Source organism: Coffea arabica, chromosome 8c (assembly GCF_036785885.1).
Source record: "Coffea arabica cultivar ET-39 chromosome 8c, Coffea Arabica ET-39 HiFi, whole genome shotgun sequence".
NCBI lineage: Eukaryota > Viridiplantae > Streptophyta > Magnoliopsida > Gentianales > Rubiaceae > Coffea > Coffea arabica.
The window spans coordinates 38010538-38033619 of NC_092325.1; the positions used below are offsets into that span (position 1 = coordinate 38010538).

The 23082-nt window shown below is 35.7% G+C and overlaps 3 protein-coding genes across 4 annotated transcripts; 1 reads left to right on the forward strand and 2 right to left on the reverse strand.

Annotated features, from left to right (window-relative positions):
• Positions 1 to 2042, reverse strand: LOC113705272 (molybdate transporter 1-like). The gene has a single exon (XM_027227071.2). It carries the CDS (start codon positions 1547 to 1549, stop codon positions 170 to 172), a length of 1380 nt encoding a protein of 459 aa, XP_027082872.1. The 5' UTR covers positions 1550 to 2042; the 3' UTR covers positions 1 to 169.
• A 3160-nt stretch (positions 2043 to 5202) lies between these two features.
• Positions 5203 to 8951, reverse strand: LOC113707189 (large ribosomal subunit protein uL18). Its single transcript, XM_027229390.2, has 9 exons — positions 8797 to 8951; positions 7956 to 8025; positions 7766 to 7857; positions 7215 to 7341; positions 7045 to 7124; positions 6802 to 6918; positions 5978 to 6112; positions 5715 to 5884; positions 5203 to 5503 (listed from the first exon to the last, which is right to left on the reverse strand). Exons 1-9 carry the CDS (start codon positions 8797 to 8799, stop codon positions 5389 to 5391), a joined length of 909 nt encoding a protein of 302 aa, XP_027085191.1. The 5' UTR covers positions 8800 to 8951; the 3' UTR covers positions 5203 to 5388.
• A 7457-nt stretch (positions 8952 to 16408) lies between these two features.
• LOC140013240 (protein ALP1-like) lies at positions 16409 to 20152 on the forward strand. 2 transcript variants are annotated; one of them, XM_072062437.1, is made up of 4 exons: positions 16409 to 17069; positions 18077 to 19186; positions 19269 to 19494; positions 19575 to 20152. In XM_072062437.1, exons 2-4 carry the CDS (start codon positions 18581 to 18583, stop codon positions 20012 to 20014), a joined length of 1272 nt encoding a protein of 423 aa, XP_071918538.1. In that variant the 5' UTR covers positions 16409 to 17069; positions 18077 to 18580; the 3' UTR covers positions 20015 to 20152. The 2 variants fall into 2 exon arrangements, with proteins under 2 accessions (XP_071918538.1, XP_071918539.1); XM_072062438.1 differs by having other exon boundaries at positions 16410 to 17069; positions 18209 to 19186.
• Positions 20153 to 23082: the final 2930 nt, after the last annotated feature.

A 23082-nucleotide genomic window follows, 5' to 3' on the forward strand; every position in this document is an offset into this window, starting at 1 on the left:
AGTAAAAAACGTTAAACCATTATTATACAAGAGGTGTACATTAAAATTACAGATCTTATTGCCACCAGATAAGGGTGGTGTAAGCATTTAAAAAAAAAAAAAAAAAAGGACACAAAGATCTTAGGCAAAGCTTGGAAAGCTTTCCTGGATTCATACATTGAGACCTCAATTATGGGTTACCATGAAAGCAAATTGCAGAAGAAGACTGACCACCATACAGTTTTCTTAGCCTGAGAAGCAAATAAACAACAATTCCACACAGGAAACCGAGTGCTGCACTAGAGCCTACCAGTGAAACAGCAGTGCAAATCAGCATGACAAATGCATCTTCCTTCGAGTTCATGTCCCTTGAGCAAATAGCAAGTTCAATCCCTGCAAACAATAACAGAACCCCTAGGACACCAACAGGAAATTGGTCCAAAATCTTCACTAGAGAGCTACCTAAAACTAAACCCAAAACCAACTTGGCTAAACCAAGGAGGGCCACACATCCACCACTCCTCCCACCAAATTTATACTGTCCAGCTAGCCCTCCTGCACCGTGGCAGCATGGCATGGCTCCAAACCAACATCCTATTAAGTTCATCATTCCAACAGTAATTGAAACAGACGTGACTGAGGTGTCCTTCTCTGGAAAAAGATCAGTCGACAATTTACAGACAGCAATCACTGAATTTAGAATTGATAGTGGAAGTTGAGGAATTGTGCCCTTAATGAATCCTTCCTTCCATGCATGCTTGGACATTTTCACAACTTCAATAGGAGATGGTCCAAATTTAAATCCTTTGACTGCTTTAGGCCCTCTACTAATTGCCAAAACCACACCTAACAAAAAGATGATGAAAGCAGAAGGCAGAGAAGTTATGATTTTTCTCAACCTTTTTCTTCTGTTGTTTCCTGATCCACTGGCATCATTGGCACCGCTCTCAGTTTCTGCTGCATACTCGTTGTCATCGCCAGCACCGTTAACAACTATAATGAAACAAGCACAAATAATAGCCAAGAGCAATCCATCCAAGCCAACCCAATGCCTGTCTGCACCAGACTTTGATTTAGATAAGTTTTGTACTTTTCTTATGTACTTGACCGCAGTCATGGCAAATGATAAGCCTTGTGCTAGCTGAATTCCTCTGACAATTGAAATTGGAATAAGCTTATACACAAGTTGCATCAAGCCTGTCACACCAAGAACAAGTAAAATCCCTGCAGTGCAAATCCCTGATGCCATAACTTCTGGGATATTAAAATCTGCATCAGAGATGGCCACTGCTGCAATTGACTTCATCGGCTGCACTGGCATGGGGACACCATAGATTGCACCTGTGACAAAGTTGTATACACCAGTGAATATCAGCGTGGTACCAAGATTCAGGTCCTTGGCTAGTGTCAAAGCCAATATTATAGGAATGTAAGTGCCTAGATCCCCCATTGCACCATTTATCTCCGCCCACTTTGATCTGAAAAGTAAGTTGTTCTTCACTTTTTGTACAACGTTGAACCTTTGGCCGCGGTTTCTGATTTGATTAGTGTTTTCTAAAGGGTTTTCCATAGCCTAACTCTTTGGTAGTTTGGCGGCTGTGGGTTTTTGGGAGTTCTTGTTATTGAAATAGTGCTAAAAATATGTCAAGAATCAGGCAGGATTTGATTGGACTGAACAGAGGTGCATTTATGTATGATGCATACCTGCAAGAAAAATGAAAGAGAGGATTTTTGGGAGTTCTTGTTATTGAAATAGTGCTAAAAATATGTCAAGAATCGGGCAGGATTTGATTGGACTGAAGAGAGGTGCATTCATGTATGATGCATACCAAGAAAAATGAAAGAGAGGATTTTTGGGAGTTCTTGTTATTGAAATATTGCTAAAAATATGTCAAGAATCGGGCAGGATTTGATTGGACTGAAGAGAGGTGCATTCATGTATGCACGAGAGGTGCATTCATGTATGATGCATACCAAGAAAAATGAAAGAGAGGATTTTTGGGAGTTCTTGTTATTGAAATACTGCTAAAAATATGTCAAGAATCGGGCAGGATTTGATTGGACTGAAGAGAGGTGCATTTATGTATGATGCATACCTGCAAGAAAAATGAAAGAGCAGGCGTCATTGACTTTATTAAAAAAAAAAAAAAAAAAAGGTTGTCATTGACGTAATAATGCGGCCCTTGGATTGATGGGAGGCCATTAGCAATAGAGGAATGCCTGCCGGTGAATTTGGCACAAGGCATCAAGCAAGCAAGGGCCAAGAAGGCTGCTGATGATGATATATTCCCCTCAGAGAATTGACCCTGGAAAGAACATGGACTGCTATTGTTATAAAAACTATTTGACGAGCCTTAGACAATTGATTTTCTGATTAATTTTTGTTTGTGAATATAGAATATAATAGGTTTCGTCTAATAAAGACAAAGTAAGATGAATATAGAATCTCAAACAATGATGGAAATATTTATTTATAATCTAACAATGTATACTTGTATAGTCCGAGAATCTATCTTTATCTATATGTCTGTGCAACACTAAAAAACTGTGAAGGAGTATATGCTTTATACTATGCTGTTGATTCCCACATATCTGCCTTTCTTTTTTATTCTTCTAGCCACACATTAATCTACCTTAATTGCCTTCATTGGAAAACTAGTATTTTGACCTGTGCACCAGCACAGTTCTTTTTTATATCAGCACAAGTTGTGAATCAATGCAAACATGAATGAATAATTCAAGAAAAAAATAAAACAATATTTCTATATATTCATGTTAGAAATGTAATGTATTGAAGTGTTTAAGTACTCTATTATCGAGAAGGTTTTGATCTAGTGACTAAGGTTGAGATTTCAAAACGCAAGGGTCTTGAGTTCAAATCCTCTTTCCCCCTTCCATCATTTTATATCCCATCTATTCCCTGCTACAATTGACTTCAAAGGTTGCACAGGCATGGGAAAACCATAAATTGCACCAGTGACAAAGTTGTAGACACTGGCAAAGATCAGTGTGGTACCAACATTCAGGTCCTTGCCTAGTGTCAAAGCCAATATTATCTGTGTTTTCAAATTCGGACCGGACCGGCCGGTCTGACCGGTTGAACCGGGAACCGGTCAAGTGTCAGGTCCGAGTTGGTCATCAAAACCGGGAGATTCAAAACCCGGTCAAAATCCGGATTTAACCGGTACAGAACCGGAAAAACCGGTCCAACAGGAGATTTTGTAAAAATAGTTCAAACTTTTTTAATATTATGTTTTGGCCCCCTAAATTGTGAAAACTTATTAATATACCTCAAATATTTCATACTTTATAAATATTGTCCTAAAATTTGATGTTATTTTTCAATTAAATCCATAATTTTAATTCTAAACTTGTTAATGTTTATTAAATAATATAAATTGTTATTTGATTGTTCTAATTTCTTTGTATTTTCTTGTTAAATATATTTGAAACATCAAATAGATATGAATATACCTTTATTAATATCAATATGTTATTGGATATTTTATATACAATAATTTAATTTTTAAATAATTTTTATTTATGACGTCATCCGGTTCGACCCCTATCGATCCCCGATCGAACCCATTGACCCCTGACCTCGGCCGAGTCAATATCCGGTCCGGTTCTGAAAACATAGAATATTATAGCAATACAGGTGCCCGAATCCCCCGCACATGGCACCATTTAGGTCGGCCCACTTTGATCTGAAAATTAAGTGCCTGCAGCCCCCATTGCACCATTTAACTCGTTCTTGTTTGGATTGCCATTTTTCTCAAAAAAATTTTATGTTTTGTCGTAAACTCATTTGCCAATCACCTTCTTACTTCACATGTATCAAGTCGTTACAATATATTTTTCTATAAAGCTCCGGAAAATAGCAATCCAAGTTGTTCCTTCACTTTCTGAACAACATTGACCCTTTGGCCGCGGTTGCTGGTTTGATTAGTGTTTTCCAAAGGTCTTTCCATAGCCTAACTCTTTGGTAGTCCGGTGGAAGTGGGTTTTTGGGAAATCTCTTCCATTGAGGTAGAGCTAAAAATATGCCAAGGATCAGGATATTTATTATGCATGCAAGACTGGTTTTTTTTTTTTTGCTTTTTGTCAAAAGCAGCATTTTATTCCATTTCTAACCTGATAAAATGAGGTTGGTTACAAAAAAAGTTACCACTCGAGTTGGCACTTCAAGGAGCTACATGGGAAAGTCCCCTTCCCATTTAACATTTTCTAACAAGCCTAACAACAAAACAAACTTTGCTAGTTTATGCGCACACATGTTACCGATTCTACGGACAAAAGAAACCACTGTACATTGGTCAAACAAGCCCCTCATCTTGTAGTACAACTGCAATTCTGGATTCCCTGGCATTTTCCTCCAATGAGATCATGTCCACGATCGTTTTGCAATCAGATTGGAATTCCACTACCCTCCATTGTGCTTCCCGAGCCATCACCATTCCTGCTCTGACTGCTACAGCTTCCTCCACTCACCATTCCCATTCTGAGTGGTTCGCTTGAGTATATCTCGGATCTTGCCCATGCCTTCACCTTCAGTAGTCTTCTTTTCCAAACTCTCTATGCATGCAAGACTGGTTTACTCAAAAGAATACGTGCCATTGAGTTAGCTAAATGCAGCTCTTGGGAAAAGAAAAGCGTCTGCTGCTGGATTAGGCGTGAGGCATCAAGCAAGCCAAATGTTACTGATGACGATCATAGTTTCTCCTCGAGAGAACTGGCCTTGGGAAGAATATAAAACTTGTTGGAGATTGAGATGGGTATAGAATCTTCATCATCTATAAGAAAGAGTTTGACGGAGTCTATATGTTACATCAAATTAGTTATTCGCATATTCACTACCTTTGTTTGTAATTATATCATGTTAATAACAGTATAAAGGCTTTTTTCTTTTTTTGGTTTTATTTGATGACGATGCAGGATCATAGTTAGTAAATACTCATATAATACACACCCGTAAGTATTATTCAAAACATACATTTTAAGTTATATAAAAAATAAGAGCGATCTATATCATAAAAACTATAATATATTTATTCATATTTTTTAGTTTCATAACTTTCAAATATGTTCGTACTATTCACGAATAAATTTGTATGCTTAATTTTACCGAACTCGTATTTTTGTGACACATTGAAAACTTTTCATCGTACTCTTTGAAAAAAAATTCATACAATTATTCAAGCAATTTTTGTGACACATCCTTCAAACTCTACAATAGGATAACTATCCATTAAAATTTACCAACACTAGGCATATAAAGTTCCTGTCATACTTCCAAAGGTCATAAATTCTCATTCTCCCAAAATGCAAAACTGGGAAGACATCTATCCCCAACACCCAAAAAAAAACAAAAGAACAAAAAAAATAATGCAACAGCAACTTTTCCTGTGTTCACTCATCATCATCCTCGTCATCATCATCATTTCCAGCAGCCGAGTTCAATGCATTTAACCTCTCTATCAACTTAGCCCTTCTTTCCTCGTAAGTTAGCTTTTTAAGGTTGTACCTGAAAGAAGTAAACCACTCGGTACATCAGAACAAGGAATGAAGGAAATATACAAGGATGAAGTGACTCAGCAAGAGTCAAGATAATTGGTCTATTACAACGAATTCATGTTCTAAAAAATTTCACCTCAGTAGGAAACTACCAAGAAAGCAAATAAGTGATTGAAATGCATCTATCTCATTGAGACCAGACCTTCTAATAAAACACTTACCTCTTGTGTTCCTTTGGAGGCTCCTTCTCAGATTTCTTTGCAGAAGAATCAGCACGAATAGCTGCATGGACTTTTTTGTACAACTCCTCGATATTATCTGCCTCCAAACCCCTTTTTATGTACTCACTAAAATGAGACTGATACCTCTCTGGTTCATCTTCAATCAATGTCTGCACATTCAGAAAAGCAACATAGCATCTCCAGACAGAGAACTAAAAAGAAACTGCCAAAACAGAAATGATGTCCATCCACATTATACTTACTCTCATGTAAGCCGCAACATGCCCGCCATAGATGTACTTGCGGTGAACCTCAGGGTCAAGTTGTTTAGACTCCTTGTCAAATCCAGCAAACCTCTTTTCACCATGAGGTATGTCAAGCCCACCATCCAATGCCCCCTAAAACCAAGCACAAAATAATGTCACATGGGACAAAATTTGGACTGTGTTTGCAAACATAACTTGAACTAGTATCAAACTCTCCCTAAAAGTTGGCCAGAGAGTTTCTATGTCCAAAAGATAGTTTGGATATTGGCTACATTTGTAATTTTAAAACCTTCATCACCATTGCTATTCCTCAAACATCAAGACATGATTTTGAACATTAAATACAGTTCTTGAGAGCCAAGCAGGTCTTAATTTTAGATTACCACGACTTCAACCATAGGATCTTGTCAATTCCCCAATCCAAAGCTCTTGAAACATGCAAATACATGTATCATGCTTGATACATCAGCACAAGATATAGTATAATGTTGACACAAATTTAATACTGAACAAACATAACAATTATCAACCATTGTTCACAGTGGACTCGTCGCAACAGAATGTCAATAATGAGTTGTTCAGACTTAAAGACCAACACCATTACTCTCACCACATGCCGTTAGGAATATTCATTCAGATTTCAGAGTATTCTACAACTTTTCCACATCTCTTTGACTAAAAGGGTACATATCACTCAACATATTATACTGGTCAAATCAGTTCGCCACCAAGCATATCAAAATTGAAAGGCGGCAAAATTTTTTCAAGTTAATAGACCCACATTTCGTCATAGCATGAAAGACCATGAATAAGAGTCTAACCTTGAGTGCACCAAAAACACGGTTGCCTGTGGTGGTCCGTACAAGACCAACATCCAGAAGAGCACGGAAAGGCCTTCTGCTATCAGCTGGTTCAACAGAGTAATCTTCACCAGTAGCCTGTCAGTATAATAGCTCAATAAATAATTGCTCCAGATCACTGGAATATGACACCCCCTTTTTCCCCTCTCAAGAGAAGTGCAAGAGAAGATCATATATACATTAAGAGGCATACACTCTGGTTACCTCAACATTTCCTTCATACTCCTCATCCATTTGAAGCTCTTTGAGAACTCGACGAGCCAGTAGAAGACCAGTACAGTAAGCTGAGATACCACTTCTCACAGTCAGAAGACGTGCATCTAAAAATTTGCCCAAAAATCCAACTTAAAAATCCTAATCAGTCAAGTAGGTACCAGCAGCATAATTTGTCAGTCCAATTTCAAGGCCGTAACGCGGCAATTCATGTGCATAAGCAGATGCAAGCACAATGTCGCCTGCAATGCTAGCAGAAACAATTTGTGCAACAATGTCCTTGTTGGTCTACAGCCAGTGTCAAGGTAGTATATCGGTCCACAAAAACATAATGAGGTTCTATGCTACACAGTAATCAACTATCTTCCAACTAGACATCACCAGTTCAGTCAGTCAGTCAGTCATGTGGCACCACATAAAATAACCAATGGCATTCATGCACCAGACAGAGAGATTCAGACATCAATACTACATCACATACCTACCAACTACCAATAACTGAGAACCCAACTAAGAGGGAAAAAACAGCAAGAAAAAAGGTAACAGGGAGAAAATAAAAGCAGCCAAAAAACACAGGACACACAAGCGGAAAGAATCCCATGCCCATGCAGGAAAAAGCAGAGAAAACCAAAAATAACCCCAGCAATAAGATAAGAAATGACGCCAAAATTCCTGTGAAAAAAACTTGGAAAAAGATGACAGAGTAGGATACAAATCTCACAACAAACCGATACTTTGGGGTATTATACTTGTTTTTGTCCTGATTGATCAACCGAACTCTAGCTCGATAGTCTGTCTTCCCCTCTACATAATGTAGACAAAAATCAAAATTAATAGCATTCAGTGCCACATAATATCCTCAGCATGAAAAGCAACACAGAGGCAAACCAAAACCCCCATACCTCTCCTCCTTTTGAATTGGACTTGATACCGCTTAAAGTATGCTTTTGTTTTCTGGGCTTTAACGAATGCCTGAAAGTAATATTATGTTATCTGATTGAATCAAAAAACTTAAAAGCCTACCAAACACACGCAACACACACAGACGCAGAAACTAGCAAAAGCTAATAATGATGTAAAAGTTGAACCCAAAAAGAGAAATTACGCATCAATCATCAATCAGTTAAAAATAATCATATCATGCCCAGTTCTAGTGAATCAACAGCTCAAGAACTTCAAAGTTCAAACAACAACATTACCACATATCATAATAAAACATTCCCGGGCTTGTCAAATGAAGCAACATTTCTATTCTGAAACAATTCCAGTTCTGATTCAGAACCAAATGCAGCCTATGCACATTCACATTCATGGTCCAAACCCAAAAAACTACCTCTAATTTTAAATCTTTTACTCGATTAACTGATAAATTTAATTGATATCTTTTAGTAGATTAACTTAACCAGCAGCATTTGGGAACCTAAAGTCCTCAATTTGACTAGATTGAACCATACCATTCAATTAACCTATGGAAACCCCAAAAAACATGCAACAGAATAAACAAAATAACAAAGCAAAATCTTCCACAAAAGCAATCGACTCACTCCTGAAAACTCGTAACATTTCCTAATACAATTCTCCTAGGCATTTCACAGTTTTACTCCGCATTTATCACCGAGCAAATGCAGAAAACTTAAAATAAAACATCAGATCAAATCCATATCCAGGTAAAACGAAATAAATTACTGTAAAATTTTTAACAGCTTGAAGCAGCAATGTAGGTTTAGTTTTTCTCTTTTATACCATTGCGGTTCCTCAAATTGCTTCCTTCCGCCGACAGCTGCCGCTTGCCGCCGAAATTTGTCGGGTGGGAGAGGGCGGGTTTAGGAAGCTGAAGAAGAGCATCCATCTCCAGAGAAGCCGCTTATATATCAGAACTAAAACCCTAGTGCTCTCAAGCTAAGCTTTACTACTGGGCTATTATCATTCGAAACTTTGGCCCAAACTAAAATTAACGAAGGCTGGAGTTGGGTCAGCACATAGGAGATTTTCTCGGCCCATTTTATTTTGTTATTTGCATTTTTGTTGAGGAAAAAAATTCACTTTTCGTCCTTATATTCTCAGCTAAAGACACATTTCATTCCCAAATTTTTCGACAAAACACATTTAGTACATAAATTAACAATTTCTGACCACATTTAGTCCAAAAATAATAAATTGCTCAATTTGAATGGAGAAGGCCACGTGGCCGTTAACAAAAACCCAAATATCGGCCAAAACCAACGAAACAAATCTATCATTTTTACTCTCTCTTACCTTCGTCGATTTCCTTCTCCAAATTCCCCTTTTCACACCGATCCAAATCCACAATCAACAGAGTGGAGGTTTCTGATTTGTGATTGAAAGCCACCGAATGTGGAGAAAATATCGGTTCAGAAGAAAGAATTCAACAATCATGCACCCCCTAAATTATAGTAATATTTCTAGGGTTTTGATTTGTTAGATAAAGAGTTAAATGTAAAAGTTTTTAACTTTTGTGAGTATAATATTTAGATGTGGTTCCCGAGGTTTGCACTGTAGGTATTCTCGTTACTTTGAGTTGTATTGGGTTGAAAAGATTAATTATTATTAACCTGATTGTCGAAGCATAAATGTTTGAATAATATGCATGTGGTCCTTATTTGTGATTATGATTTTAAGATGGGTCCATGATGTATGCATTATTCAGTGCATTGTTGTTAATGTAGGCCCTATTAATTATTGAATGATTGATATGTGCATTTTTTTTTACCAGAACAAGGTAGTACACTTATAACTCTAAGATGTCACCATGGAGAGTTGATTTCATACACTCCTCATCCGCATTATGAGAGATGGAGATGCATGTGTCATTGACTATGTTTAAAGCATAGGTTCAAATGTTTTTGAAATAGATAGATTGACTGAAAATACTGATTTGTATAGACACAAAGTATATTATGGTTGGGAAAACAAGAACTTTATAAGGATAGAAACAAGTAGAGAATTGCGTGGATATATTAAGAGGAATGGTGGTTTAAATAGGAAAATTATTTTGTATGTTGAGGTATCATTCCATGAAATCTTTATTCAACAGCTAGGCTATGATCTGTTTCAGATTGGTGAGAATGAAGGAACTGATGGCAATGACAATTTTAATACACCTAATGCTGACCATAGAGGGGGAGGAAAAGACAATGAGGCCAATGGGAACAATAATAATGATTCTGATTCAGGGAGTGAATCCTTTTTTTTAGTAGTGGACCCTGATTATAATATGACTGATAGTGATAATAATGAGTTCCATGACAATGTAGATAAAAATGCTGAATGGTTACGTGTAAAACACCATAAGAATTTTTGAAAAACAAGCCAACTGAAATTGAAAGAGATGACAATTTGGAGCTGCTAGAGGACAATGATGTTGCCCCATCTTCTGAATCTGATTTTGAAACTGTGAATGAACATGATGATGAAAAAATCAATGGTGAATGTACAATCTTCAACCCCAAAGATATTGACAATCCAAAATTAGAGTTAAAAATATTGTTCAATAGTATAAAAGAGTGCAAGTTGGTTGTGAAAAATTATAGTATAAGACAGAGCAAGCCATGTTCATTTATAAAGTAGGACAAAATCAAATTGAGGGCAAAGTGTAGAAGTGAAGGGTGTGATTGGCTTATTTATGCTAGAAAATTGAGTGGGGAAAGTAGTGTGCAAATCAAGACATTTGAGGACATCCACAAATGTGATTTTACCTATGACAATTCACTTGTAAATTATGGATGGGCTGGTAGAAAGTATATTGGGGAGTTTAGGACTAATCATAAGGTAGATATGGAGCACTTTAGAATAACTGTAATGAAGGATAATAAGTGCTCTTTCTCCAAAAAAACAAACATACAGGTCCAAGAGAAAGGTTATGAAGATTATTCATAGGAGTGAAACTCACCAATATAATAAGCTAGGAGCATGCATGCATGAAATTCAGAAATCCAACCCTAGTAGCTCCATTATATTGAAAACTTGTGGATAGATCTATAAGTACACCAACACAGCAGCAAAGATTCCAAAGGCTGTACATGTGTTTTAATGGAGTGAAACAAGGTTTCTTAGTTGGATGCAGACCTTTGATTGGAGTAGATGGTTCTTGAAAGGGTTAGTTAGGGGAGTTCTATTGATAGATGTTGGATTAGATGCCAATAATAACATTTATCCAAATGCATATGCTGTAACAAAGGGAGAAAATAAGGAATCTTGGGCATAGTTCTTCAAGTTACTCAAAAAAGACTTGAAAATTGAATGGGATTATGAGTGGACTATCATAAGTGACAAGCAAAAGGGACTGATTCAGGCATGTGACAGTGTTTTTCCAAATGCAGCTCATAGGTTTTGTATGAAACACATGCATGGCAACTTTTCATCTACTGGATTCAAAGGAGCAGCTCTGAGAAAAGTCTTATGGGCTGCTGCAAAGACAACTACTCCAGCAAAATTTCCTAGCAGAATGGAAGAAATGACAACAATTGACATACATGCAGTCAAGGAATTTGAGGGTGAATTCTTAGTTTATGATAGAAAAAAAAAAGAATTCTACAACGAGAGCGATTCTTGGAGTGTGTTCTGCAAATAGGAGTCTTCGCATTCCCCGAATGCGAGCTCGTGAGCTCGCATTCCGCAAATGCGAGCTCGAATTGGAGCTCGCATTCCCGGAATGCGAGCTCACTGAGAGCCAAGACAAGGAGGAAATCATGCAAATATTGAAAATACTTCATGCAAGATGGTTCGGCAGCAGGCTCGCGGCACAGCCTTTATGGTGTCTGATGTAGTTTCCTTTCATCTGACTGCAACTAATGACTTGAACAGTCAACACTTAGACTATAGTAATAAAAATTCTAAACATTTTCCATCTTTTAGCCGCAAAAATCCTTATATTTAAGCACAAAACAAATTAGATGAAAGGATCATGCGAGCATCAAAGAACAGTTTTTTCTTCAACAACAATGCTTCTGCAAATTTTGATGCAGAAAATCATGCAAAGCTTCAAACAAAACTAGTGAACCTATCACCCCAAATACCCCTTAACACTGAACACTTCAAATGAAACCAGGGTTATTGATTATAAACACAAATCTCAGCAGATCAGAACTTGCGGCCAAACAAAGACAACCAAACAGCAACTAAAGTAGATAAAGTTTCAAAGCCGCAAGTCTGAACCAGCAAACTAGGAGTTCATGCAAAGAAATATTAAATTAGAGCTCGCATTTGCGGAATGCGAGCTCAATAAGTAGAGCTCGCATTTCACGAATGCGAGACCCCCCGGACGGAATTCATTACCAAAATCACCCCTTTTGTAGAATTTTTTTAAAATTTATCACAAAATTAGAAATTTCTCGGGGTTTGATGATAAACCTCCAGCTCATTGGAGTAGAGTCTACTTTAGCACTTATCCAAAATGTGATATCTTGTTGAATAATGTGTGTGAGTGTTTCAATAGCAAAATAGTATATGCTAGGGAGAAGCCAATCATTGAAATGTTGGAATTGTCAAAATTGTATATGATGCAAAGATTGCAGCAAAATAGGGACTTGACTCAATAGAAGTGGAAAAATTATATGTACTATCCTAAGATTGTTGAGAGAATAGAAAAAAAAATGGAAAAAATCGTGTTTTCCTTTCAAATCAAATAAGGACTTGTATGAGATTTCTTTCCCATATAGTGATCATTATGTAGTGAACATCAAAGACCATACCTATTCATGTAGAAGATGGGAATTGACAGGAATTCCTTGTCCCCATTATATTTCTGCACTATGGATAGCAAAAAACGATTCAATATTGTATGTAGCCAACTGGTATACAGTGGAGAAGTACTTGAAATGCTATGACGGCTGTGTGTCCAATGAATAGGGAAAGAAATTGGGAGAACATTGAACTTAAAGGTCCAAAACCATCTCTGTACAGTAAACCAGCTGGAAGACCAAAGAAATAAAAGAGAAAGAGTATGGATGAGGTTGAGCAAGCAAAAAAAAAAAAAAAAAAAGCAGAGTTGGATAGGTGATAAGATGCAAATATTGTCTGCAAAGAGGTCAGAATATGAGATCTTGCAAGCTTAGAAAGGATGAGCAACATGCAGTATCTACTGAAGCAGTCTATGCGGCCTCCCAAGTTCCTCAAAATACCACTACAAATATTGAAGACATCTCTGTAGACTGCAATGAAGCTGAAGCTGAAACTGAAGAGCTAGTTACATGTACACCTTAAATTTTTGGCAAGAATTCAGTTGATAAGACAACTCCAGTGCCTATAAATATTGTATTTGTCTCACTTTTTTTCTGTTACTTCAAACATTCTTCAACATACTGTACGTTTATGTTATTGTTTTTGCAGAAAAGAAAGAAACCAAAAAAAGAGAATGCAACTAGACCAACAAAAATAGTTGTTGATGTTGGTGTCAAAGAGTCTATCCCATCTTCACCTAATTTGTATGAAGTTTTTGGTCTAAAAAGGTCTCAAGTGAAGTATACCCAACCGTTACATCCAAAAAGAAGACAACGATAAGGTGCCTCTCAAAAGTAGGACTGAACATATAGACATGGCTGCTACCAAACAAAGTGTTGCTGCTTTCTCTAGGTTGAAGGAAAAAAAAGAAACAGCTATAAATATGCACATGATGGCAGTCTTTTGCTGATACTTTTTATGTAATAGTCTTAGTTTTAGTCTTTTGCTGATGCTTTTGAACAAGACTTCTCTTTTTGAACAAGATGTTTTCGTTATGGTGCTGATCACCTCTTTGAGAAAGTCTATGATCCTTGAACAAGTTGTTCAATTTGGTATTATTTTAAGTTCTTACTTAATGGAAATGATGCCAATTTGTGTATATTGGCTTGTTAATATATTACATAAATTCCAGATTAGCTTGTTATTGTCACGTATAAACAATTTGTCTCACTATGCTGTTGGTCATCTTTTTGATGTTATTCTTATTTTATCCAAATTGCCTTACTATCATTTTGCTGAAACAGAGCAATTTTATTACCAAATTTTGTACAACATACAATGCAACAGCCATTCAAAACCATCTTCCACATTAACAACCAGAAATAAGGGCAGTAGTACATAATATAAACACTCTAAATCAGACCTACAAGTTATAGAATTGCACATCATCATTTGCAAGATCCAAAAGCATGCTATTTCTACGTTTACAAATTCAGTCAAATTTCTACCCCATGAAAGAAACGAACCATAGTCAGCAGCCCCTTTTTTGGTAACTCATTCCAACCTTAGTATCAACTTTCCTTCTCTTGCATTTGCATGTCCCCTATTTTTCCCAGCAATAGATATCATAAGTAGCATAGCCAATATCAGGATACTACAAATCATAATTTTTCCCTTCTTCGACTTTTTCGAATTGTTTCCTCCATTTTATTTATCCTTCTCAGCAAACCAGGTATTATGCTCCATCCTCTTGCACAGATTGGTTCATCAAACTATTCAAAATATTTGTACCTATCCGGCCTCTATAAATACAACCACATTCTTACAACATCAGCAAAGTGAATTTTCTGCACTTTACTTACAAAAAATTATATTACGCGTATCGACCATCTTGGACAACCATAGAATCTTCTTCCAAGATTATCATCCCGTCAACAAGTCGTCAATTTTGGTCTTAATCCACACCTACAGACATGGCTACTGCTATTGAATGAAATCAATGATTCTGAGCTTTGCGACCTCATTTTAGAGCAAGTACCAATTGTAGATGTAGATTTGTTGTTTGATATGGTGGATTACTCCATTAACTCTACTCCATTTCTTAGTAGATTGTAAATCTAGAAGTTAGGGTTTAAGGATGGAAATTGAAAATCGGTGTGAAAAGGGAAAATTTAGAGAAGGAAAGCGACGAAGGTAAGAGAGAGTAAAAATGGTGGGTTTTGTTTCGTTGGTTTTTACCGATATTTGGGTTTTTGTGTCCGTCCAAATTGAGTAATTTACCATTTTTGGACTAAATGTGGCCAAAAATTGTTAATTTATGTACTAAATGTGTTTTGTCGAAAAGTTAGGGGATGAAACGCGTCTTTAACTCAAAATTTAGGGATGAAAAATGGATTTTTCCCCTTTTGCTAAAGTAGGAATGCTGGTATGGTTGAAGAGTGTAAAGTAAAATTAATCCTAAAGGTATAAATGGTAATGAACAAAATACAAATCTTTTTGTGTTTATTTTTTAACCTTTATTAAGTCATTTTCTTTAATTTTGGTTTTTTCCCAATAGATAGTAAAATACCACATGGTTGTAAAAGGGACTTTAATTTGTTTTGCATTATTAATTGAAGCCCTTTTGAAATGATGTAGTAATACATTTTAACCTAGGTATAATGTATCACAAATATGAATTTTCTAATGGATTTAAAATATTTAGTTATCGTACACATTACACATTAATCCATACATGTAACTTATGTCAAGCGTTAAACCATTGGGTTTGTCCAATATCAAGGGAAAGGCTATTAGTGTCTTTCTTGCTATTATGTTTAAGATATAAATCCTGTACCTGAGGGTGAAAAGGATGTGAGGAGGGATAGAAGGATTAAAAAAAACTAAAAATAAAAAAGTTATGTCAAGAGTTAGATGACATTATTTGAACTATAAATTTTTAAGTTGTACATTGTTGACGTTTTTATTTTGATTTAGAGTTGATGCAATTATACTGTGTTTGTAATAGTCAAAATCAAATCATATCAATTCAATTTGATCTGAATTACTCATTTCAAAATCACAAAATCTTGAATTGCACAGCATGACTTGAACTAAACTAATATGATCAATTCTAAACCATCAAAAGAACTTTTGTAGTTACACTTGCAATTGCAAGACACCGAATCCCTTATTGTTTGTGAGATACAACTATTCCAACCCCGATTCCATTATGATGAATATGTATAGTTCACACAGCAATCCCCAACAAAACCAATTAATTGTTACTAGAGGAAAGAGAGGGAGGAAGGGAAAAGAAATAGAGGAGAAGGAGAAAAAAGAGATGGGGAGGAGCGAGGAAAAGGAGAAGGAGGTAACGAATAATGGCAGGGAAAGAGGAGAATGCAGGAGGAAAGGAGGAATGAAAGAGGATGAGAGGAAGAGGAAGGGGAAAGTGAGGTAAGGAAGGAAAAGGGAAGGGAGAATGGAGAAGGAGGAGGGGGAGACGAGGGTGGTAGAGGGAGGTGGTGGTGGCAAAAGTGAGGAAGAGAGTGATGGCAAGCGACAAAGTTAGGGGCAGCAGTGGTGGTATTGGGGTATGCGGCACATGAAGGGTGACGGAATATTACAACTATCCTTCGAGTACTTCCAAATACACAAAGGGTATGTTTGGTACCCCATAGAATTGGGGTTTAGAATTGGAATTGGAACCCCAATTCTAATTCTTGTGTTTGGATGCTGCCTTTTCCATAGAATTAGCATTGAATTCTAATTCCAAGAGGTTCCAATTCCATGAGTTGAATTCTTTATCAGACCAAAAGAATTCTAATTCCAATTCCACATCTAAACCCTCAAAAACGGGTCTACACCCGGATCCAACGTGGGTAAAAAATAAAAATCGGGTCAAGTTCATTCGCGTCCCCTTCTCTATCTAATTAACCGCTTTTCCTCAGCACAATTGCTCTGATGTCCACTGCCGCTTCCACCTCAACCGTAACATTTTGCCTCTTCCACTACCGTCTCCCCCATTGCCCTTTGTTCCTCTGGCCATCCCTCTACCCTTCACCACTCCTGCCACGCATCTACCCATCACCTCACCAATCACAAGACTGCTCCGAGTGCTCTCTACTTACCCGTGCCTAATTTTCTCGAACTAGGTTCTTCAGTCCAGAAGGTAACAACTAAAAGCTCTGCTCCGAGTGCTCTGCTCTGCTCCGCTCTGCTGTTGCCTTTTGGCCTTTGGGGGAACTTACAGCTTGCTAGTTGCCTCTGGTGGATTTCAATCTTTTTCTTTGCTTCTCCTCTCTGGTTGCTTCAAGGATAAGCGATTTGGATCTTGGGCTTCTGGTTTTCTCACAGTAAGTTCAAATGTTGTGTCTTTTCTTCTGCTTCGATGTGATTCTCGGATTTTTTTAGCGTTTTAGTGATTTTGCTGGCATTAATGTTTTATGGGTTGTTCCTAATTTAGCTACTTGTTATAGGTTTTTGTAATTCTGGACTAAATTTATGATCTTTACTTGCTGTGGATATTTTAAAAACAAAAGGTGAAAATGCTATACAGTAGAAAATTTCAACGGCAAGATCCCTCTTTTCAGTTTGTTTGAGCTATCCCCAATAACAAGACAGAAACGAAACCATATCCATTTTATCTTTCATATCCATTTCTGTTCAGGTGGACTTGTTCAAGTTTTATTTGGCTCATTTCTTGTCTTGTTCATCAGATATCTAATGACAAAAGAAGTTCCTTTGCACCTGTTTCTCTGGCTTAGTATATCTGATGCTGTCTTCCATACAAACAAAATTTTGTTTTTGACTTCTTGAAAGTTGGGGTAAGATGCAACTTTTGTAAATAAACTAATGGTTCTCCTCAGTTTAGGCTTATTTTTTAGTTTCTCTATACTTTGTGTGCACATGTATTTTGAAGCAGTAATAAATAGATTGTTTGAAAGTTATGAATGATTTGCAATTCGTAAAGCACCGCTACAAGATCTGTGATGGAATCCACTAATGGCCGTTTAGCCAAACAGTGGTTTACTATGTGATTGGTGTAAACTATATTTTGCTTTATGCTCAAAAGCTTTCATTGTACCAGACATTAGGCCCACCTCTTTTGGCTTTGCTTCTGAACCTCTGTTAAGATTCACTTTAGCATTTCATTTGATTGGTTACACATCACGAATTTCTCATCGCAGAGAGACACTTTTTTACTGCAAAATGGAAATAAAGTGTTATGAGAAATGGTTATAGTTATACTGTGAGGCAGTAAGATGGCTAATCAAAATGCTTATGAATTTATTCTCATGTATGAGCTGGAAGAGAAACAAATATGTGTTGTTATCCTAACACAGAGTAATTACTTCTGCAGGCCATTAGCAATAGATTTTTCGCATAGAGGCCTTGGCAACTTTGTATAAATTCTCCTTCTGCTCTGTGTTATGCAATATTGTTCACTATAGTTGGTTTCTGTGTGTGTTACTGAGGTCTATGCCACTCTCAGGATCCGTTTGGTTCAATGGAAAACGTCTTGACACCCTTCCTCACCTCAGGCAAAGGCAATTACTGACACAATCATTCGTAAATTTCAGATGGAAGGTTAAGATATATCATCCCACATATTTTTAGTGCAACCGACATTTATTTCTTAGAAATCTGAACCAGAATGCTGTTACCACTTACCACAGAAGCATTAATGAATTAGGGAAATTTTTTTTTAAAGTCTATTGTGGGACTAGCATTCTTGAGATGGTGATTGAGAATTGAGAGGCAAACATGATTGATATCCTAGGTTCGGTGGTGGGACAATCCGAAATTGAAAGAAGGCCTTGCGTGCTTTAGGGAATAAACCTTTTCTTTTCTTTCTTTTCTGGCGATGTCTTGGAGCATATATATCCACTTCCATTTGCCATTGCTCAAGATTCATTTGTCTGAATTATACTACTGGTTCATTTGTCATGATTTTGAATTGCAGAATTTGGATATTGACATGGATAAAGAAGGAGATGAGCAAAAGGCAAAAAAGAAAAAAGTGGTAGTTACAAATTATATGGTAACAGTAGCCACATTAGTAGTCTGGTGGCATGAGAAACATATAATAAAGGAGCCTTATTTTGATTTTAAAGTAGCACGTGAAATATATCTAAGGCGTCTTTACTATGGAAACAACAGAGTTTGTGTAGAACAACTTCGACTCAATAAACATTGTTTTACTGTTTTATGTACAAATTTAAGAGAGCATTGTAGTTTGAGAGATACTATAAATATTACAGTTGAAGAAGCAGTTGCAATGTTTCTCTATGTTCTTGCTCATAACTTTAAGAATCGCACTGTCAATTTTAATTTCATAAGATCAGGTGAGACAGTTAGTCGATACTTTAATATAGTTCTACGTGCTATCATAAAACTGGGGAGACACTACCTTTTCCAGCCTGAAACGGAAATGGAAGGTTACGAGCATGAAAAGTGGGAATGGTTCCAGGTAATCAATATTTTTTGATATTTGTTAATGAAGATAATATTTACAAGATTCATCAACTTATGATATGTTGTTTGTAATACAGGATTGTCTTGGAGCGTTAGACGGTACTTATGTTAAAGTACATGCTCTTCTTAGAGATCAAGAAAGATACAGGAATAGGAAGAATGAGATAGCAACAAATGTTTTAGGTGTTTGCTCCCGTGACATGAGATTTACATATGTATTGCCTGGATGGGAAGGTTCTGCAGCAGATAGTAGAGTTCTACGTGATGCATTAGTTAGATCAGATCCATTAATTGTTCCCAAGGGTATGTGACAATTAGATTTATTGAGTGTTTTTTTTTCTTTTAACTATAAATGAGTAACAATTTGTTGTCCAACATTACAGGCAAGTACTTTCTTGTTGATGCGGGTTATGCAAATAGCCCCGGTTTCTTAGCTCCATATAGAGGCGTTAGATATCATCTTAGTGAGTGGTCTGCTAGTGGGAACAAGCCTCAAAATTTTAAAGAGTTATTCAACCTTCGACATTCAATTGCTCGAAATGTGATTGAAAGGACATTTGGTTTGTTCAAGAAGCGATGGACCATTTTGAGAGATGCATCTTTTTTTGATGTTAAGACTCATGTCATGATAATTAATTCATGTGCCATCCTTCATAATCTTATTCAAGTAGAACAACCAAATTATCCTTATTTGGATGAAGTTGATGCTGAGATGCGAAGAGTACAGCATGAGATTGATGATGAAGATGAGGAAGATGGAATGGAAGGTGATGGTCCAAATAATGATAGTGGCGTAAATGCTATTAATGATAATCGAATTTGAACAATACAACCAACCAGGGAGTGGACACAATTTAGGAATGCTTTAGCACGAGCAATGTTTATTGACTATCAAATTAGACAAGGCTATCATGGAAGTTGAAATTTGATAGGAACTTATTCGGACTTAATTTAATATTAGAATAGCCATTTATTGAAGAATAGTAGCAATGTATAATTGTGCTTCTCTCTCTCTCTCTCTCTCTATTTTGCTAAAATCACTTTGTTTGCATATTCATCTATTGGAATTTCTTGTAAGATACAAAACTCAAAATTTTATAATAGGCACAAGCTATGACTTTCCTTCCCAATTAATATCATAGAGTAGGCTTTTGATTTTCTAAAATTTAAAGTTCTTAGCTTTATAAAAAGTATCAAGGTTTTAACTTGATAAATATTAATTACTTTTAAAGTTAGAATATATAGTTATTTTTTATTTAATATAATTTAATTAAGAAGAAAAGAAACAAGAATAGTATTTTTTTTGAAGAAAAGTAACTAATTTTTTTTCTTTAAAGCTTTAGTAACAATTAGTTAAATGCAAGAAAAAATAAATTATTAAAGGCATTAATTGGTTTTTTCCTTAAAGCTTTAGTAATAATTAGCTAAATGTTAAAAAAATATTATATAGTAAAGGAAAAAGAAAATTTTTATGTAAGTAAATGTTAGTTGGAAACAATTCTAATTTTTAATGAATTCTTCTCTCATCCAAACAAAGAATTTGGAATTCCAAATGAATTCTGTATCAATTCTATGCATTTCCCAAACAAAAGAATTTCAAAGTTTTGGAATTCCAATTCATGGAATTCTAATTCTATAGAATTCCAATTCTGTTGAACCAAACGCACCCAAAAGGTTTTTTTCAAAAATTTTACAATAAATTAAAGTAAACCTTTAGACAAACACCCCAAAAAAACTCATCATCCATATTTTGGATGAATATTTTTGGGTTTCTTCGCATTTAAGCCTAGTCCCATATTCTTATGTCTAAGCTGCCCAAATTAGGTTTGGGCGTGGGAAGGCCACTGGATCTTGAGAGTTACTGCCACCTCAAACTCTGCTTACACAACATAGTTTGATCAGAGATTTTGGTGAACAGTATGTCCTATATCACATGCAGGGGCAAACAATGCCTTGATGCTAGTATGATATAAGTTATCTTCACTCAAGATGCCCTAAAGATGAAACTTGCTGAACTGCTCAAGATGAAATCTGTCAAAACTGATGACTATGTAGTTGTAAACACTGAGTTGAAAAAGGTATAGTAACATGGTAACATGGTGGTTGATTCAAGTCAGAACATCGGTTTCTAGACATGAGTTTCCATTAAAATTTTTCTTTTAGTAATTCTTGCCGCATGAAATGTGTTATATATATATACATACATATATATATATATATATATATATATATATATATACATACATATATATATATATATATATATATATATTATGGTTAACTTTAATGAATTAAAAGGATAGAAAACGTCTAAATGATAAAGATTTGTATCTTTTCATTTTCTATTCATTTATAACGTTTTATTAGTACTATTTTTTTTTCCTTTTACTACTAATTAATTTAACTTGGTAACATGGTTTAACTAATTTACGGGATGCAAAAATAAACTTATCATGATAACCAAATGTATCAATAATGCAGAGTATTTTTTAGGGAGAAATAATGAAAACCCTCATAAGAAAAAAAATATACTTTTAAAAGAAAAAGAGAAATAGTGAGAGAAAAAGAAAAAAAAAGACTAATTAAAATAAAGTAATAACTGATAAGTGAATCTCAAAGACCTCTAAAAAACTGTTGGATTGAATGTGTAGATACTTCAGTTGTGGCAGTTGTATGACAATAGCTTCAACTTCAACAAACTCACAAGAAACACTTCCATATTATTAACACAAAAAGAGGAACCAGTGCAGTTGGCCATCAGATTGTGTAGATACCAATATATGGCATCTCTCCATGCCTGCAACTGCAAACTGAGGTGAGGATTCTTTAATATTTCAGCTTCAAGAAAAGTAGCAATGGATCAATACTAAGAGAGACACTGCTATAATTGGACACAGCTATCTTTCTCGAGGATCATTGGTGAAATAGATTTTGTACTTCAGGAGACAAATTTTACACTTTAGGGAGGCTAAAGTGAAATTTTTTTTTAAAAATTTAAGAATTAAAATGAGAATTCAGGTATAGTTTAAGGGTACAAAGTGGAATTAAGATTTTTTTAATTATTTTTTTCTTTTTTTGGGAGGTGGGGTGGGGATGGGTTGATGGTTCAATTATTAACAATGTGACTATTGAATGGCTATAACTATAAGGATGGAATTGTAGAATTGTTTTATTTTATGATAAAGAGTGAGATTAAGACTGAAGAGTGAAAGTTTGACATTGGTCGGTGTTGACTACTTAGGTGTCTTATCCAAACTTGCATTGGCTTCATCAGACAACAAATGGGCGGCTTCTCTCTCATGTCTCCATGATGGTGACATAAAGCATCTGATAGAGAAATAAAACCATAATTTTCGTCTGTGGTTAGCCTTTTTTTTTCTTTTTTTTTTTTGTGGTTAGCGTATTTGTTTACATGAAAAGTGATTGTGTATGTCCTAAAAATACGTGTGTAAGCAACTCAATCTTTTAATGAATTACTAATTTTATTTTTTTGGGACTTCAAGAGTAGTTGTAAGGCACCTTAGGATTCATTATCTCTTTTTTAGTTTTTGTTCTGTTCATTTTGGCCATTTTCGTGCTCATATAGTAGTTGAAGGGTTAATTACATTAGCTTGTCAGATTACTGATAGATCTCTTGAAAAATCACTCCAATTTTTTAATTGATACTGCATTATTTCTCAAGTCAACTATAATTCAAATTTTCTTAATATAAGTAGAAACCTGCATGAAATACATATGGTACTGCCAAATTTCAAGTGACACTTCAGTCCCATTTTGATAATCCAATTCAACACTTAAACTTAATAGATTTAGATTTTAATATATTCAGATGCGTTTGATAATAAAAAATTGAACATTTGAATTAATTAAGTGGCACTGAATTTTTTAAGC

What these genes read in the sequence shown, in the direction of transcription:
- LOC113705272 (XM_027227071.2), bottom strand. Translation starts at nt 1,549, where the DNA reads ATGGAAAACCCTTTAGAAAACACTAATCAAATCAGAAACCGCGGCCAA.
- LOC140013240 (XM_072062437.1), top strand. Translation starts at nt 18,581, where the DNA reads ATGTCTTGGAGCATATATATCCACTTCCATTTGCCATTGCTCAAGATT. An exon ending in AAAAGTGGGAATGGTTCCAG is followed by an intron (nt 19,187 to 19,268) that starts GTAATCAATATT and finishes TTTGTAATACAG; the next exon opens with GATTGTCTTGGAGCGTTAGA. An exon ending in TCCATTAATTGTTCCCAAGG is followed by an intron (nt 19,495 to 19,574) that starts GTATGTGACAAT and finishes CCAACATTACAG; the next exon opens with GCAAGTACTTTCTTGTTGAT.
- LOC113707189 (XM_027229390.2), bottom strand. An exon ending in ACTGACAAATTATGCTGCTG is followed by an intron (nt 7,125 to 7,214) that starts GTACCTACTTGA and finishes GTGGTATCTCAG; the next exon opens with CTTACTGTACTGGTCTTCTA. An exon ending in ATGTTGCGGCTTACATGAGA is followed by an intron (nt 5,885 to 5,977) that starts GTAAGTATAATG and finishes CTGAATGTGCAG; the next exon opens with ACATTGATTGAAGATGAACC.